The sequence below is a fragment of the Anser anser genome, assembly GCF_964211835.1.
Source record: "Anser anser genome assembly, chromosome: 27".
Lineage (NCBI taxonomy): Eukaryota > Metazoa > Chordata > Aves > Anseriformes > Anatidae > Anser > Anser anser.
In genome coordinates, this window is record NC_139748.1 from 7,642,290 (window position 1) to 7,656,567 (window position 14,278).

The 14,278-nt window shown below is 48.5% G+C and overlaps 1 protein-coding gene across 2 annotated transcripts; it reads left to right on the top strand.

Annotated features, from left to right (window-relative positions):
- The first annotated feature begins 3 nt into the window (after nucleotides 1–3).
- LOC310887103 (omega-hydroxyceramide transacylase-like) lies at nucleotides 4–14,193 on the top strand. 2 transcript variants are annotated; one of them, XM_083812595.1, is made up of 7 exons: nucleotides 4–5,795; nucleotides 5,925–9,694; nucleotides 10,389–10,612; nucleotides 12,007–12,072; nucleotides 12,558–12,767; nucleotides 12,850–12,910; nucleotides 13,403–14,193. In XM_083812595.1, exons 2-7 carry the CDS (start codon nucleotides 9,499–9,501, stop codon nucleotides 13,627–13,629), a joined length of 984 nt encoding a protein of 327 aa, XP_083668721.1. In that variant the 5' UTR covers nucleotides 4–5,795; nucleotides 5,925–9,498; the 3' UTR covers nucleotides 13,630–14,193. The 2 variants fall into 2 exon arrangements, 1 of the variants encoding a protein (XP_083668721.1); XR_014575655.1 differs by having other exon boundaries at nucleotides 4–6,896; nucleotides 10,389–12,767.
- The last annotated feature ends 85 nt before the right edge of the window (nucleotides 14,194–14,278 follow it).

Genomic DNA, 14,278 nt, shown 5'->3' on the forward strand with positions numbered 1-14,278 from the left:
GTCCGCCCAAGGACTCCAGTACACATACGAATAGAGGTGGAACCTACTTTAATGATTCTTCGGAGACCTGGTGAATATGCAAGAAACTTACGGGAAATGAAATGAATAGGTGTCTGTCCCACTAATAGAAGCATACTGACAGTAACACTTGGTGCGCAAGTTGGGTGGAGCTATCCCCCTTGCGCCCGGCGTGTGTGCGCAGCGCTGAAAAAACATACCTGCTTTATAACTATTCCGAGGTTATAAAGTCTGATTTCTGCAAATCAGCTTCATTTCTCCTTCCCCTTCTCCCCCTACTTGTATCTAGACCAAATCCCCTCTTGTGAGTGGGGATGGACCTCGGTGTCCTCCCCAGAAGACAGGGATGAGGGCAGCTGTTCCTCTGCTCACACAAAATGCACTTTTCATACCGGGCTGCTCACAGCGGGGCTGCTTCAGTTGTTTTGTCTTTCTGCTACATGTTTATGCCAGCTCTTCTGGTGAATCCACAATACACTTCTGCCTCAGAGCAGACCAGAAGGTCCCCAAGAATTTTCCATCAAAGTCGCTGTCAGGCTCCCAGAGCCACATGCGTTCCTCAGCCATTTTCTGCCCTCTTGTGAAGGTCTGCAGAAATCCAGGGCTACAGCAGCACTTGCAGCTCTTGCAAACCCACGCTCCCACGCTAGCTTGTTTCCAGGGCAGAGAGCTGAAGGGGCTGTGTCAGTTGCTAACTCACATCACTAGAGATTTCCTGAGCATGAATGAAGGGTTTCAAGGACCACTATCTCTCCTAAACAAAGAGCCTGGATACCAGTTCTGCAACAGCCTGCACTGTGCTCAACTCTATTTTATTCCATAATTGATCACTTTTTAAAGCCCTGAGCCAGGAGATTCATTCCCCCTTGCACAGCTGGCCTTGTCTGGCACAGAGCTCTCGCTCTCTCCATCCAGCCTAGCCCAGGGCTTCCCAGATATCCTGTGGGAGGAAAGGCTGATCCATCTATTGGCTATAAAGAGTCCAAATGTAGCCATGTGCTCTTCCTACCAACAGCCCCCTGGGCTCACTGGCCAGCACATTGCAGGGTTCATCCCTCCCACCTCTTTTCATGACCTTATTTTGTGTACTGCCTCCACAAGACTCCGGGATTTGGTGGTTTAACCCCAGGTTTAACCTGGAGATGTGGTCGGGAAAGAACAGGGGTGTAGTAAGCAACCTGGTCTCTGCATGTTCCTGCTTACTGAAGGTAAAACACTTTGTCCAGAAGGAGCAGGAAACTTTGGCTCTAATACACGTTTTGTGCCAGGCTGGGCCACACCAGCATGGCCCAAGTTTCCATTTCAATCCCATATCTCTCACCTTGGCTTAGTGTAGGAACAAAATGGATGTGACTCATCCAGGAACCAGACAGACCACGGAGAGAAAGGGAGGTCTGGTGCCCTGCTGCACACCCCCCCCTCCATCTACCTGAAACCTCGCTGCTCCACCATCTGATCTACAAGTGATTTTCTTGTTCAGAGAAAATGCTTTCTTGCACCAACCCTCTGTAAATCTGTATCTGCAACTCCTCCTGCACCTACAGCAGCACTGCCTCTACTTTACAACAGAGGAAACTGAGGCACAGAGAGGGCTGTGACTGGAAAATACCAATCCCCATTAGAGACTACTGCATTAATCCACATGTGCCAGCTACAAAAGCCACCCTGAGGCAAACTCCGCACAGCAACTGGTATTCTCCTTCCCAAATGTGTCAGTGACAGATGCCAACAGCTCCCCAGGGCCCCCTTCATCTTCCCTGATACATTTAATGCTCTCATAGATTGTTACCAGTCCCATCAATTACTCAGCTTTGGCACGATGACGCAATATGAGACACAGCACAACCCATTGGCTTTTAAATGCCACAGACATAAGGAGAACAAACTATTTGGTCTTCTCCAGTTATTTGTCACAGCCATAGCAATACTGTTGCTTCAAATGAAAGGTTTTATTCTGGACTGCATGATCGTATGCAATGACAATGACAACACCATGCAAAAGACTTTTTCCTTCCAAGAGCCAATTTTATCACTTTTTTTTTTTTTTTTTTTTAATCAGAGCCTTAGGCTCTGAACCACAGGTGCTGCCAAAGAGCTGCTTGTATCAACAGTGGCACCATCCCAAAAGATGACAATCAGCACGATTCAGTGTGACCAGAGCCATGAGCCAGATGGCACGGCCACCCCACTCCGCTCCCCGATGAACACTCATCACCTCACCGCCCAGCCAGCTCTGACAAGCATGGCAGGAGGAAGGTCAAACCATCTGCTTGTTCAGAGCTCAGTGCCATATTTTAGTGCGAAACATTTAGAGACTGGAAAGCGGATCTTAGACTTCCTCATTATGTAATTGCTTTAGTCTTGCTTCTACCCAAATTTCCATGAGCTTACAATCACTTTGAGTGATAAAGCTGAACAGCCAAAACAGGAACAGGAAAGCACCCAACACTCATGAGAAGCAGCAGGGCAGTTGTCCCTCCTGGGCTGATGCTTCCTCGGTAAAACATTACGCTACAAGACAAAGCCAGAACTGACTGTATGCCTGGCACAAGAAAAGTACCTGTTCTTCATTATTTAAGGTTCTGAAACCTCTATTGCTAAAATATTTTGAATTCTTCCTACCGTTGCCATCCCCTCCCAATGCAAAGCAGCTGGTGCCTTTCCTTACAAGCAGCTGTATTTCATAAGACTGCAATTACTGCCAGGGTTTGGGGGAACCCTGAGACACACGGGCCCATCTACTCATGTTTATTAATTCCTCCTGCAAAGCAGGCTTCTTTTTGAAGCCAGCTGTCCCACAGACCTAAGGCTCAGCTTGAGCATGTTATAAATGACTGAGTCCCAAATAGGATTGCAATCAAAGTTTACAATTTATTAAACGAATAGAGGCAAGCAAACAGCGCTGGGTGCGCCGGGAGTCTCTGCTCCACCAGGACGCACACCTGTTACATAAGGCGGTTGGTTTTTATGCTCCTAGGCTAATACATATTCGTTACTACTTCTAGAAGAGGCAGGGTTATTAGAATTGGTTTCCCGAATCCAAAGTCCTCCCAGGTGCGCCTGCTTATCAGTCTCTGTTAGTCTCTCGGGGGCCGCTCGGACGGGGAGGCTCATATTCTTCCTCCTTACCTGGTGGTCTCTTGGCCGGCTGTCAGAAGTTACTGCACGTCAGTCCGTGCAGAGTCAGTAGTTTTTCTCTGAAGAAATCCCTTTGTTCTCTTCCCACCTAAACCCAGGCCTCAATGTTAACCCTTCACACCCCTTAGTGGCACGAATTGCTGGCCCATCCCTTACAAGCACTTGACCTGATCCCATGGCTGATGCTGCTTAGAGCAGCACAACGGGACATGACCTTCCAAGCTCTCCCTCATTCTGAGCTTTCCTGCTACCTAAGAAGATTGTCATGGCTGAACACGGAACTAGCGATAGGACTACAGGGAACAGCCTTGAGTTGTGCCAGGGGAGGTTCAGGTGGGAAATGAGGAGACATTTCTGCTCAGAAAGAGCAGTCGGGCGTTGGGACGGGTTGCCCAGGGAGGTGGGGGAGTCACCGTCCCTGGGGGTGTTCAAGGAGAGGTTGGACGTGGTGCTTGGGGACATGGTTTAGTGGGTGACACTGGCGGGGGGGGAGGGATGGCTGGAGCAGATGATCTTGGAGGGCTTTTCCAACCTTAACGGTTCTGTGATTAGGTACGATTAACCCTGAGAATCGATCTCAGGCCTGCAAATCTGCTTGTTCCTTTGCCTTCAAGGCAAGCCACTACAAAATCCAGGAAGCATCTACGTGAGAGGCGGCTCCGTTCGCTGCCCAGGCCCCGCAAGCCCCCTGGTGCAGCTGGGAGCCCCCAGGACCCCGCTACCCCCGAGCCTGCAGCAGGGCACGTCACTGCCTCCGTTTCCACGGCAACGCGCGCACCCGGCGCTGCTCCGGAGCGAGACCCGGCGCGCGGCGCCGAGCGCGTACACGAGGCCCCGCCCCCAGCACAAGCCCCGCCCCCTCCCCGTGACCCCGCAGGTCGCGTCGCTCCCTGACGTTCTTTCGGACGCGCCCGAAGGGGCGGGGCCTTGAGCGCTTCCTTTTGCCCTTTTCCAATATGGCGGGCACGGGCGAAATCCGCCGCACGCATGCGCAGCTCAGGCGTTTTTAAACGCGCGCCGAGCGTCGTCACGGGCGTGCTGCCGGCGGCGGGGCCGGGCCGGGCCGGGGCGTTCCCCCGCCGCCCGCTGTGGCACCGCGGCCCTGCGGGGCCCCGCTGCTTGGTTCAGCTGCCTTGTTTAAAGGTGCTCGGATCCTCCCCCAGGACCTGCAGGCTTCTGCACCTTTGCGCTGGCAGTGCTCTGGAAATTTTAATCGGCGACATCTGACTTCTGGCTGGGCTTTTCTCTTTCCAGAATACGCTCCGTGGCTGCGTGCCCGCTGCCCCGGCGGCAAGAGCTGTCCCTGCGGCCGTGCAGCGGGCACCTGCGCCAGAGAGGCTGGCTGCCCCCTTTGTGCGACGGGGCCGGGGCTCTGCCCGGGTGTCCGCTCCTGCCCCGGGAAGGGGGGTGATGTAGCTTGACCCTGGCGTTGCGCCGCGCGTAGTGCTAAGCTGGCTTGGTTTTGTAGCAGGGTGGTCTGACAGCTCTGGTAAAGCTAAAGAGTCTCTGCTAGCCTGAAGTGGAGTAGTGTTTGCCCTAGTTCCCCTTAGACTGCAGGTAGCGATTTGCTACAGATATACCTGGGCGCTCTCCTTGAAGTCTTCGGTGAACAGCTGTGAGCAGGAAAGCGTCTACAGCAGAGAAGGCTCCGTATCACCCACGGCAGCGGGCTGTTTTGGCTGCACGCATCACGGCCATTGCCTGTAGCTGTAGGACATCTGTGAAGTCAGTGGTTTTCATCACGATCAGCACGGTTCATCCGTGCCAGCAGCCCTGGCTGCTGTGGGCAGTGACATCATATCGTGTGCCTGGATGAGGTGCATGAGCATGAGCAAGGGAAGGGTTTCTGCAGCTGATGCTAAATATAGTATAGGCTGGAGTTTTGTATATGACGTTCCTGTTACAAGAAAAAAAAAATTATGATGTGGCACCTTCTGGGAGCTGCCAGAGTCACAGAAATAACTGCGGTTTGCAGAGGAATGATTGATCTTTTTTCCTTATAATAAAGGTTGTCAGTGAACTCTGGCAAAAACGTTGATCAAGTCAACTCAAGTAAAATTATGTTTTTGGAAGGAAGATGAGCAGATGGGAGCGTAGTTTCTGGGGCTGGTGTTGGCCTTTTCTGGTGATTAGGTGGTGTTTCCAGGTCGCCACTGTGTGCTGATACAACACCTGAGCTGGCTGAGAGGTAGGCAAGGTGTATGGGGTGAGCACAGCACACACCAGTGAACTGGGAGAAACAGTATTTCCCCTCCATTGGCTGGTCCAGACCACTGTGAGAGCCATGTCATTCTATCAAGCTCCTGTCGAGTGTGCTTAGCGAGGGAGGTGCCAAGGAAACTCCTTGATTAATCATTTTTACAGACTTTAGACAAAAAAAAAAAAAAAGAGAGAGAGAGAAAGAAAAAAGCCTTCCAGAAAGACTGTCAATTGACTTTTGTCCAGATTTATTTGGCTTTTACATGAGAAGATTTCAACCCAAAATAAAGATGATATCTTGAATTTCTACAGTGATTCCACCCCTACCCCCTTTGCTTTTATCTCCCTTGTATCTGTTGGGAATGTCCAGTTTTCATGTTCTGGATTCGGCAGCACCACAGATTGCTTCTGGTCATTCACAGAAGCAGCAGGGCGATGAGGTTAGGCTTGTTGCATGTGGGAAAGCAGGGCATAGACCACAGGCAAGACTAATGAATCCTTTGGTGCTGGGACAGTCTCGCTAATGTAAATGGGAATACAAAGCAAGAATTTGTACCCTTTTTTTCCAGGAACCCTGACCAGAGGATACAGCCTAAACAAATCCCTGCTGACCCCGAGAGAGAAACATGCTCCAGACAGCAAGGAGCAGTCTGTCTCTGCTCTGGAGATCTCAGAGTAGCTTTGCTTTTCTGGAAAGCCACGTGCCCTCTGCAGCTCAACATCTTGCAGCCTGAGTTCTTTTTTTCAAGTGCCTTTTGCATCAGCAGCTTCAGGGTTCAAAATGCTCCCAGATCCTGCACACTGTTTGTCCCTTCCAGGGGTCTTCCAACTGTCATGGGGGTTTTTAGATCAGTGATGGGCACTGCTGCAAGTATAGGTTGGTTAGGAAATTTTGGGAGGCGATTTGACACAGCTTGTCTGAGCTCAGCCCTTCCTAACCTTTGCCTTTTGCCCTGAACATCCTGACCAGCTAAAAGCTTCATTGTCCAGGATGATGAATTTAAAGTAGCTGGACACTGCTGTCTAAGGAGAGTGAATATGTGTCATATATGGCCTACTGAAAAAACGCTCAGGATACGGCTTTTCTGTTTTTTCTCAGTGGCAGTCAATGTTTCGGGACATCCAGTGGTCTGTGTGGGAAGCAATGCACCTACAGCTCACAGCTAGTTAAATCCTGCAAGGTACAGCAGTACAGGCTCATCTGCTGTGCATTTAATGTATTTGACAAATCATGTGCTAATGCTTAAAGTCTGACAAACCACACATCCGATGCAAGTGCTTCGCTGGCCCTCAGAAATGTACAGAAATTACTTCCTCAAAATCTCCTTCCTGAAATGACTTGCACATCGGAAACCATGTATGGGTTAGGAACACCACTGGTTTCCCAGAACAGTGCAGCCACAAAGTCAGAAGTTTTCATTACAGAAGATCCGTGAAAGAAACATTTTGCTCTGGCTTCAGTTCCGAAACATGCCATCTTTGGGAGCCAAGATAACATCTTGGCAGCCGTCAGCCTGTTCCCTGCTGTGTCCTGACTATAGGTAGGGTGTTGGGTGGGCTTGTAATTAGTTTAAACACCATAGGAAAAAATCGTACTTTGTGTATTGCCACTGTCATTCCTGTCATGAATGCACGTTTATGTCTTCTCCATTTGTCTACCTGAAGAGGAGCTTCAAACTGGCACACCCTGGATGGCTGCTTTGCTCAATGCCAAGCTTGGCTTTGTCCCCAGAGCTGGGATGAAGAGGCAAAGGAGCAAGTTTCCTCTGCTAGGAGCTGTTTCTCACCCCATGCTGAAGACGTGGCATGTGCCAAGCAGCATGAGGGCGTTTGGCCTGGTAAAATACAATGGGCCTAAAACTCAGGAAATCACACAGAGATGTACACAGTCTGCACCGTGTCCTGTTGCCGGGCAAAGAGTGGCCATGAAGTACCTTCTGCAGTTCCACAGCAGGACTTCTCAATTACCATCAGTCATGTAACAGTAATTCTATCTGGGTCGCAGCTATTTATAGGTTACCTGGATTTCGCCTACATTGACAGCCCCGCTGATGAGGTCTGGGTACCTTGCACTCTGACACCCAGGGCTGCGTAAACAGTCTTGATTTTTTTTTTTTTTACTAATTCTTGCTCTTTTCAAAAGCCACCAATGACAGTCTGAGGTTCTGAAAGACAAGGAGAGGTGGCGGTACCTGCTATTGATGGAGTAAAAAGGTGGAGACTTGACTTTCCTCTACTTTTCCATTGTAAACACTGTTTACTTTGTTCTACAAGACTGGATAAGAAGTTAAAACAAATGGATCTACAAGATTTCTCAATAATGCAGAAATGCAATTGAGTAAAATGTGGTCTGTGTGGCCTGATTTGTGCATTTGGCTTGTGATTTGAGCAATATACTTGTCTAGCTGTGTTTGTAAAGTAGTGTGATAATCTGTCACATTTCTAGCTCCCTATCCATGCTGCTGACTTAGGGGAGGAGGGCTTGTACCCAGGTCTGGAAGCAATGGCAATGTTAGTGCTTTTGCAAGGCTGGAGCCATTCCCCCACCCTCCACCCTGTCCTAAAGTTGTAAGTCACTTTTTCTTAATCTCAGAAGCTTTCTTCACATGGCTCACCAGTGGATTTCAAACTCCAAATCCCTCTTGCATGTGATAAACAGCACCGTCTGGAACTGACTCTTCTCGTAGAGGTTACACTAAAGGGTAGACAGACAATTATTTCCCATACTTTTGTTTCTCTTTGACGAGGCGTAGAATATATTCCTGTCATCCTGAATTTTCCATTTTTCTTCTCTCTTTCCCCTTTGCAGTTCAACACTGGGATCTGCAATGCTCATAAAGGTGTGTACAAGGAGCTTAGTGGCTTGGCTGCTGGGTGGAGCTGGGTGGTGACACACACAGATCCCATGTGGAATTGAGGCTGGATTAACGCTGTGTCAATGGTGCTCAGGAGTTAAGGGTTTAGTGGCGACAACAGCCCTGTTAGCACCAGCATGACCAGCACAGCTGCTATGCTGACACGAGGGTTGCTTTGCAGTCCCCTTACATAGATCAGGTCTGCACCCAGACACAAAACTAAAAGTACTACATCAACACACAGCAAAAGGAAAACAAACCTCTCCTAGGTGGTTTTGGAAGCTTTCGCACAAAGACATTGGATAGATCTTCATGCATCTTGCGGAGAAACATGTCCAAATTTTGTTATTTGTTGGACAGCTGCCTCTGCTCTTGCCCAGCTTTCGGTGCTGCTTTTCCCCACGGTAGTTTCCCAACATGTCACCAAGCTGCAAGACTAAGAAGGCCTTGGTGGATTATTCCTGGGTGGATAATCAATAGATCACCATGTTTGTTGGACTTTTTCACCCTTTTTACTTTCTTATTGACTTACTGCTCTACTGAAACCTCAGCCATTTAGGAGGCAGATTAAGCCAGGACTTGTTACGTGTACTCTGAATTTTTACCATTTGTGAGCAAACTCAAACCCTAAAATTGTGGAACTAGGAAAACAACTTGAATTGTGATTTATTTCATAATCCAATCACCTTCTGCAAGTTCTCTACTCCATAGGACAGGGTTTGGTAACCTGTGACAAATGGGACGAGACAGTTTTGAGTAGCATCTTGCAAGACACTTGTATACCAGGGAATATTTGCTGCTTCCTACCTACCAATAGTCTGGAAACTTAGGCCAGGACCCCATGGTACCACTCACGCCATTCACCATTTTAGGGAGTCAGCTTTTCTCTCTGGAGAGCTCAGAAATGAGCCCCTGTTGACCGCCGGGCTGCTTCGCTGGAGACATGTGGCCCTCCACACTGCCTGGGGCTTTTACCCAGCAGCTCAGTGCACACCTTTCTTAGAAACATATTGCAACACAGTTCATTTATTTTAATGAGTGGCCTTAGGTATTAAAAGACATCATCACGTCACACGTTTCTGCCCACTTTTGTTGTTTCAATAGACATTTGTCTGTGAGATCTCTGTCATATAGAGAGATAAAAAGACACCAAGAGTGTGGCCAGAAACAGCCAGAAACGGGAGCAGGCTGGGACCAGCCAAGCATTGTCTGGCTTTAGGAGAGACTTGTGAGCCTATCCTGTGCAGCTGCTCTCTTGTGACTTGAGCATTTTGTGTCAGAAGAGGTAATGAAGATAAAGAGAAACGAGAGAAGATCTTTCTCTTTACTGCTGAGAGGCTGCAGTTTCATGCAAGTGTATGAAGCTGGAGTGTTAAAGGCTTTGCAGGAATTGTCACCTGAGATACTGAAATCTGCATCCAAGATCTATGGGGCATCTTCAGGATCGATTTTAGCTGCATTGGTATTGTGCGAGTGTGATATGGGTAAGGGCTATGCACTTCTATTTATTCTCTGTGTAGAGAAATCAAATGTCTAGATAAGCTGGAGCTGCAAAAGATCTTTTTAAATTGTTATCCTTAATCATCAATTAATTCCTCAGACTTTTACAGTAGTTAATTCCTCAGAATTTTACTTTGTTTACATCTTTAAGATTGAAAGACATGGAAAAATTAACCAGCACAGAGAAAATAAGCAAGGTATAGTTATCAAATAAGTCGTTGAGTCTTATTAATTTGAATTAATGATAAGTCTACCTAATATAAGAAATAAAAATGCCCTGCGTAATGTTTGGGGGTTTTGGTAGATTCATAAAACAGAAGGGAAAGAAAATATTGAATGTGGAGAGGATCAGTATTACTGTCCCATGAATTAAAAAGAAATTTATAGTCACATAGCTCAGAAATACACTAAGACATAGAGCAAACAAGATTTTCTTCCATATCTCCAAATTTTATTTTAGGATGGAGGAAATAGAGAGATGGGGTTAGAAAACAAAATACTTCTGCTTTTTGCAATGTTGAAGTTATTGGAAAATCTGGGTCCACACATGAGAGCTTCAGCCCTACTGAAGACAATGGCTCTTTATCAGTATTTAACAGCGTGGTGAAATGCCCTTTTTCCAGGTGGAAATACATATGAGAAAGTACATAACTAATAATTGCTTTGTCTTGGCTTTAGATGAGTTGCAGAAGCAGTTCATCAGTGGTGATAAATACCGTTTCAAAGGGCTTTTATCCAGACCAGGGAAAATCCTTCACATCCTAAAGGATACCTTAAATAAACTTCTGCCTGTGAATGCCCACCAGCTGGTATCTGGGAAACTGCATGTTATCCTCACCCGCGTACATGACTGGAGAAGCGTGACGGTTTCGGAGTTTGCCACAAAGGAGGACCTCATTCAGGTGAGAGCCTCCCAGGTCCCCCAGGGGAGAGAGGAGGCTGAGTGCGATTTATCTTTGCCCCACGGGCATCCACGAGGGAAGCCTGGCTCCTTGCTGTGATTTGTCCTCACTGGCCTCTGAAGCTGTGGTGATTTTGCTCAGCTGGGCAGCTGAGCTCCACCACAACCGCTGTCTCATTTCCCCTCCTCAAAGAGAAAGGGGGAGAAAATGCAACGAAAAGGGCTCAAGGATTGAGATAAGGACAGGGAGATGACTCAGCAATTATCATTATGGGCAAAACAGACTCATCATAGGGAGATTAATGTAATTTATTACCTACTACTAACAAGCTAGAGCAGTGATAAACTAAAAACAAACTAAAAACACCTTCCCCCCATCCACTGTCTTTTATATGCTCCCCCTGAGCAGCACAGGGGAATGGGGAACGGGGCTGCGGTCAGTCCCTAGCACTTCGTCTCTGCCTCTCCTTCTTGGCCCCCCTGCTCCACGTGGGGTCCCTCCCAGGGGATGCCATCCTTCCTGAACTGAGCCTGCGGGGGCTGCCCTCAGACAGCAACTCTTCAAGAACTGCTCCCATATGGGTCCGTATCATGGGGTCCATCCCTCAGGAGCAAACTGCTCCAGCACGGGTCCAGCATAGGTGGCCGCTCCCTCCACGGGCTGCAGCGTGGAGATCTGCTCCGTGTGGGACCCGTGGGTGCAGGGGGACAGCCTGCTCCACCAGGGGCCTCTCCCCAGGCCGCAGGGGAACTGCTGCTGTGAGCCTGGAGCACCTCCTGCCTCCTGCTGCACTGGCCTTGGGGCTGTGGGGCTGCTTCTCGCTCCTTGCTCTCCCAGCTGCTGTGGTGCGGCAGGTCGGTTTTTTGTTTGGTTGGTTTTGTTTTTGTGTGTGTGTGGTTTTTTTTCCCCTTCCTTAAATCTGCTCTCACAAAGGCACAAACAACATCGCTTATTGGCCTGGCTCTGGCCTGCGGCAGGTCCCTTTGGAGCTGGCTGGAGCAGGCCCTTATCTAACATGAGACAACTTCTGGATTCTTCTCACAGAGGCCACCCCTGCAGCCCCCCACTACCAAAACCTTGCCGCATAAACCCAATACAGAAACCAGACAGGGCGGCAAGCTGAAAAAAATCAAAAATGATCCCTTTTGATTCCTGGCTGAATTATCTACAGGCCTGCGTACATGGGGAGCATAATAAGGTGTTTCACAGGTTACCTTCCTCCTTCTCTGCCCCTGGCTGTGGCTATCCTCTGCGGTCTGGTTTGCAACAGTCAGTGGTGCCCAGTGACCAAGCAATGGGTCCCATTTCAGTATACACAGATGAGCCACTGTCTCCAAAGGCAAGACATTTTCATGGCTCTTTGCACACCAATGCACTTGTTTTCTCTCCCGTAGGCCCTGTTATGCAGCTGCTTCGTCCCTTTGTGTTTTGGCTTCCTCCCTCCTCTGTACCATGGGGTGGTGAGTACTCCAGTGGTCCTGAGATCATGTCCTAGGTCAGGCCAAGGGCCCATCTCGCCTGTGTCCTTCCTCCTTTGGTGGCATTAGGTGTGTTTGTACCCGTGTTTGCCACCAAAGTTGCTGAGTGCTGTGCAGAGGGAAGAGCTGAACCCAGATGCCCCACTGCCTGACTACAGTACAGACCCAAGTGACCTCCTCACGAAAGCAGCTACCCTTAGTCTTTGGGGTTTGTGGTGTCTTTCTGCTACATTTTCCCACTAATCTGTTAAAGAATAAATGTTCAACAGGGAGACAGGATGTGGTGGTTGTAGACCTGGAGCACGTGAAAAGGACAGTGCTCAGGGCTGCTCCCTGGGAGACCTCCACAGCCCCCATCCCTCAGGCCTGTTTGTGACTGGGTGGGGAAGAAATGCAATATGCAGGTATGTGACACAGCTCTCCCCTCTTGGAGAAGGTGGCTCAGGGTTCCTTCTTTTCTCTCCTAGCGTTACGTTGATGGGGAACTCGGCATGTGGAAGGCCAACTTCAGATCCCAGACCATGATCACCGTGTCTGCTTTCGCTGGCGAATATGACATCTGTCCCAAAGATTGCCCAGCTGCCTTCTTCAATTTCCAAATCTCTGATTGTATTTTACAGATATCAAAAAAAAACATCTACCGTTTCCTGTGTATTTTCCAGTGTCCCACAAAGCAAGTGAGCTACTCCTACAGGTACCCAGAGCCATGAGGTCCCTATAGCTAGCTCATCTGTCCTGACTGCTACCTCCCTCCTGCAGGTTTGTGACCAGTTTTATGACGACGGCTACCGGGACGCAGTCAGCTTCTTAAAAAACCTGAGTAAGTGGTTGGGAATGAGGAGCAGGTAGGTCAGGTGATTCTCTTACAGTGCTGGTTTTCTGACAGAGGGTAAGGGATATGCTGCTGGCACATATAAAGTGACCGGAGGAGAGACTCCGGCATCTCTGACATTGACAGGATTACTTGAGTCTCATCCTTCTTGTGTCCAATGCTGAAGCTCCCTGTTTACTCCTTCCCCTCTGAACGTGTTAGGTCACCTCTCTTCTTATGCCATGCTGGGAATGGTAGTTTTCCAGGGAACAGACATGAGAAGCATGGGCTCTGGTGCCTTGTGTGATGTTAGACTTATCATCCACTGATGCACAAAGCTGATGCAAACAAAAATGTTTGGTGGTCCCTAACCCAGAAACCCAACTCAGATTAGCTATGCACTGTGGTCATCAGTCCTCTTGTTTTCCAGTTGCCTGTGGTCATGCCTCGCATTGCTGAAGTTGACCCATAACCTGTGAGAACTGTCTTCTCTTCCTCCAGGTTTATTTGGTATAAATTATCTTACTGAGGACTTTACGCTTCCATTGGACAAGGAATTGTGTCAGAAAGGTGAAGGGACCCTGCACAGGAAGCCAGAAGCAAGAATACTTCACTCCAGGGCCACAGACCCTGAGGACATCACCAAAGAGAACATACTAAGCATCCAGACAGCACATGAAGTGGAGGAGGAAGACCCACACCACCCTTTGCAACCATCAGGAAGGTAGAGGACCAACCCTTTTTTTATCCCATCAGTTTTCATTAGCTATGTGACACTTGCCCTGGTCTGAAAGGTTATTTGGGTTTTTACAGGCTCCACGAGCTGAAAACATCTGGAAGGGGAGAGATTCCCCTCAGTGGTTATTAGTGAAGCCTTGTGCTGAGCTTGTTTTGGGTGAAGTTTGAGGGCAGGTACATTTCCCCTGCTTCTCCCTGGCAGACTTCTGACAAATAGCACCTGAACTCCCAGCTGCCCACATTATCATTTCCCCCACAGATGAAGTACAGATCTTAGTCCGTGGCTAGCTCAGAAAGACCCTTTTGGAGGAGTAGCTCTTTCTTATCAGAAGGTGACTTACACTGTGAGGTAATAACTGGTTCTGCCCACACATCATTTAATTAAGGGTAAGGGAAGGAGCAGTATGTCTCAATAGTTAGGGCTGGCTTTGCTATGCCAGTCAAACCAAAATTTCTACTTAGTTATTCCAGCGTGCGACCATGTGCAAGAAAAGATTTTTAGAGCTGCAGATAAACCTCTGCCTGAGTAGGTTTTAAGCAAAATAAGCCAAGTTTAAACCCAGAACTTCTAGTTTTCTGAAATCCTGTGCAAAAATAATGCTCAATCCCACTTCAGTTTTGACAGGGAAAACTGTTGAA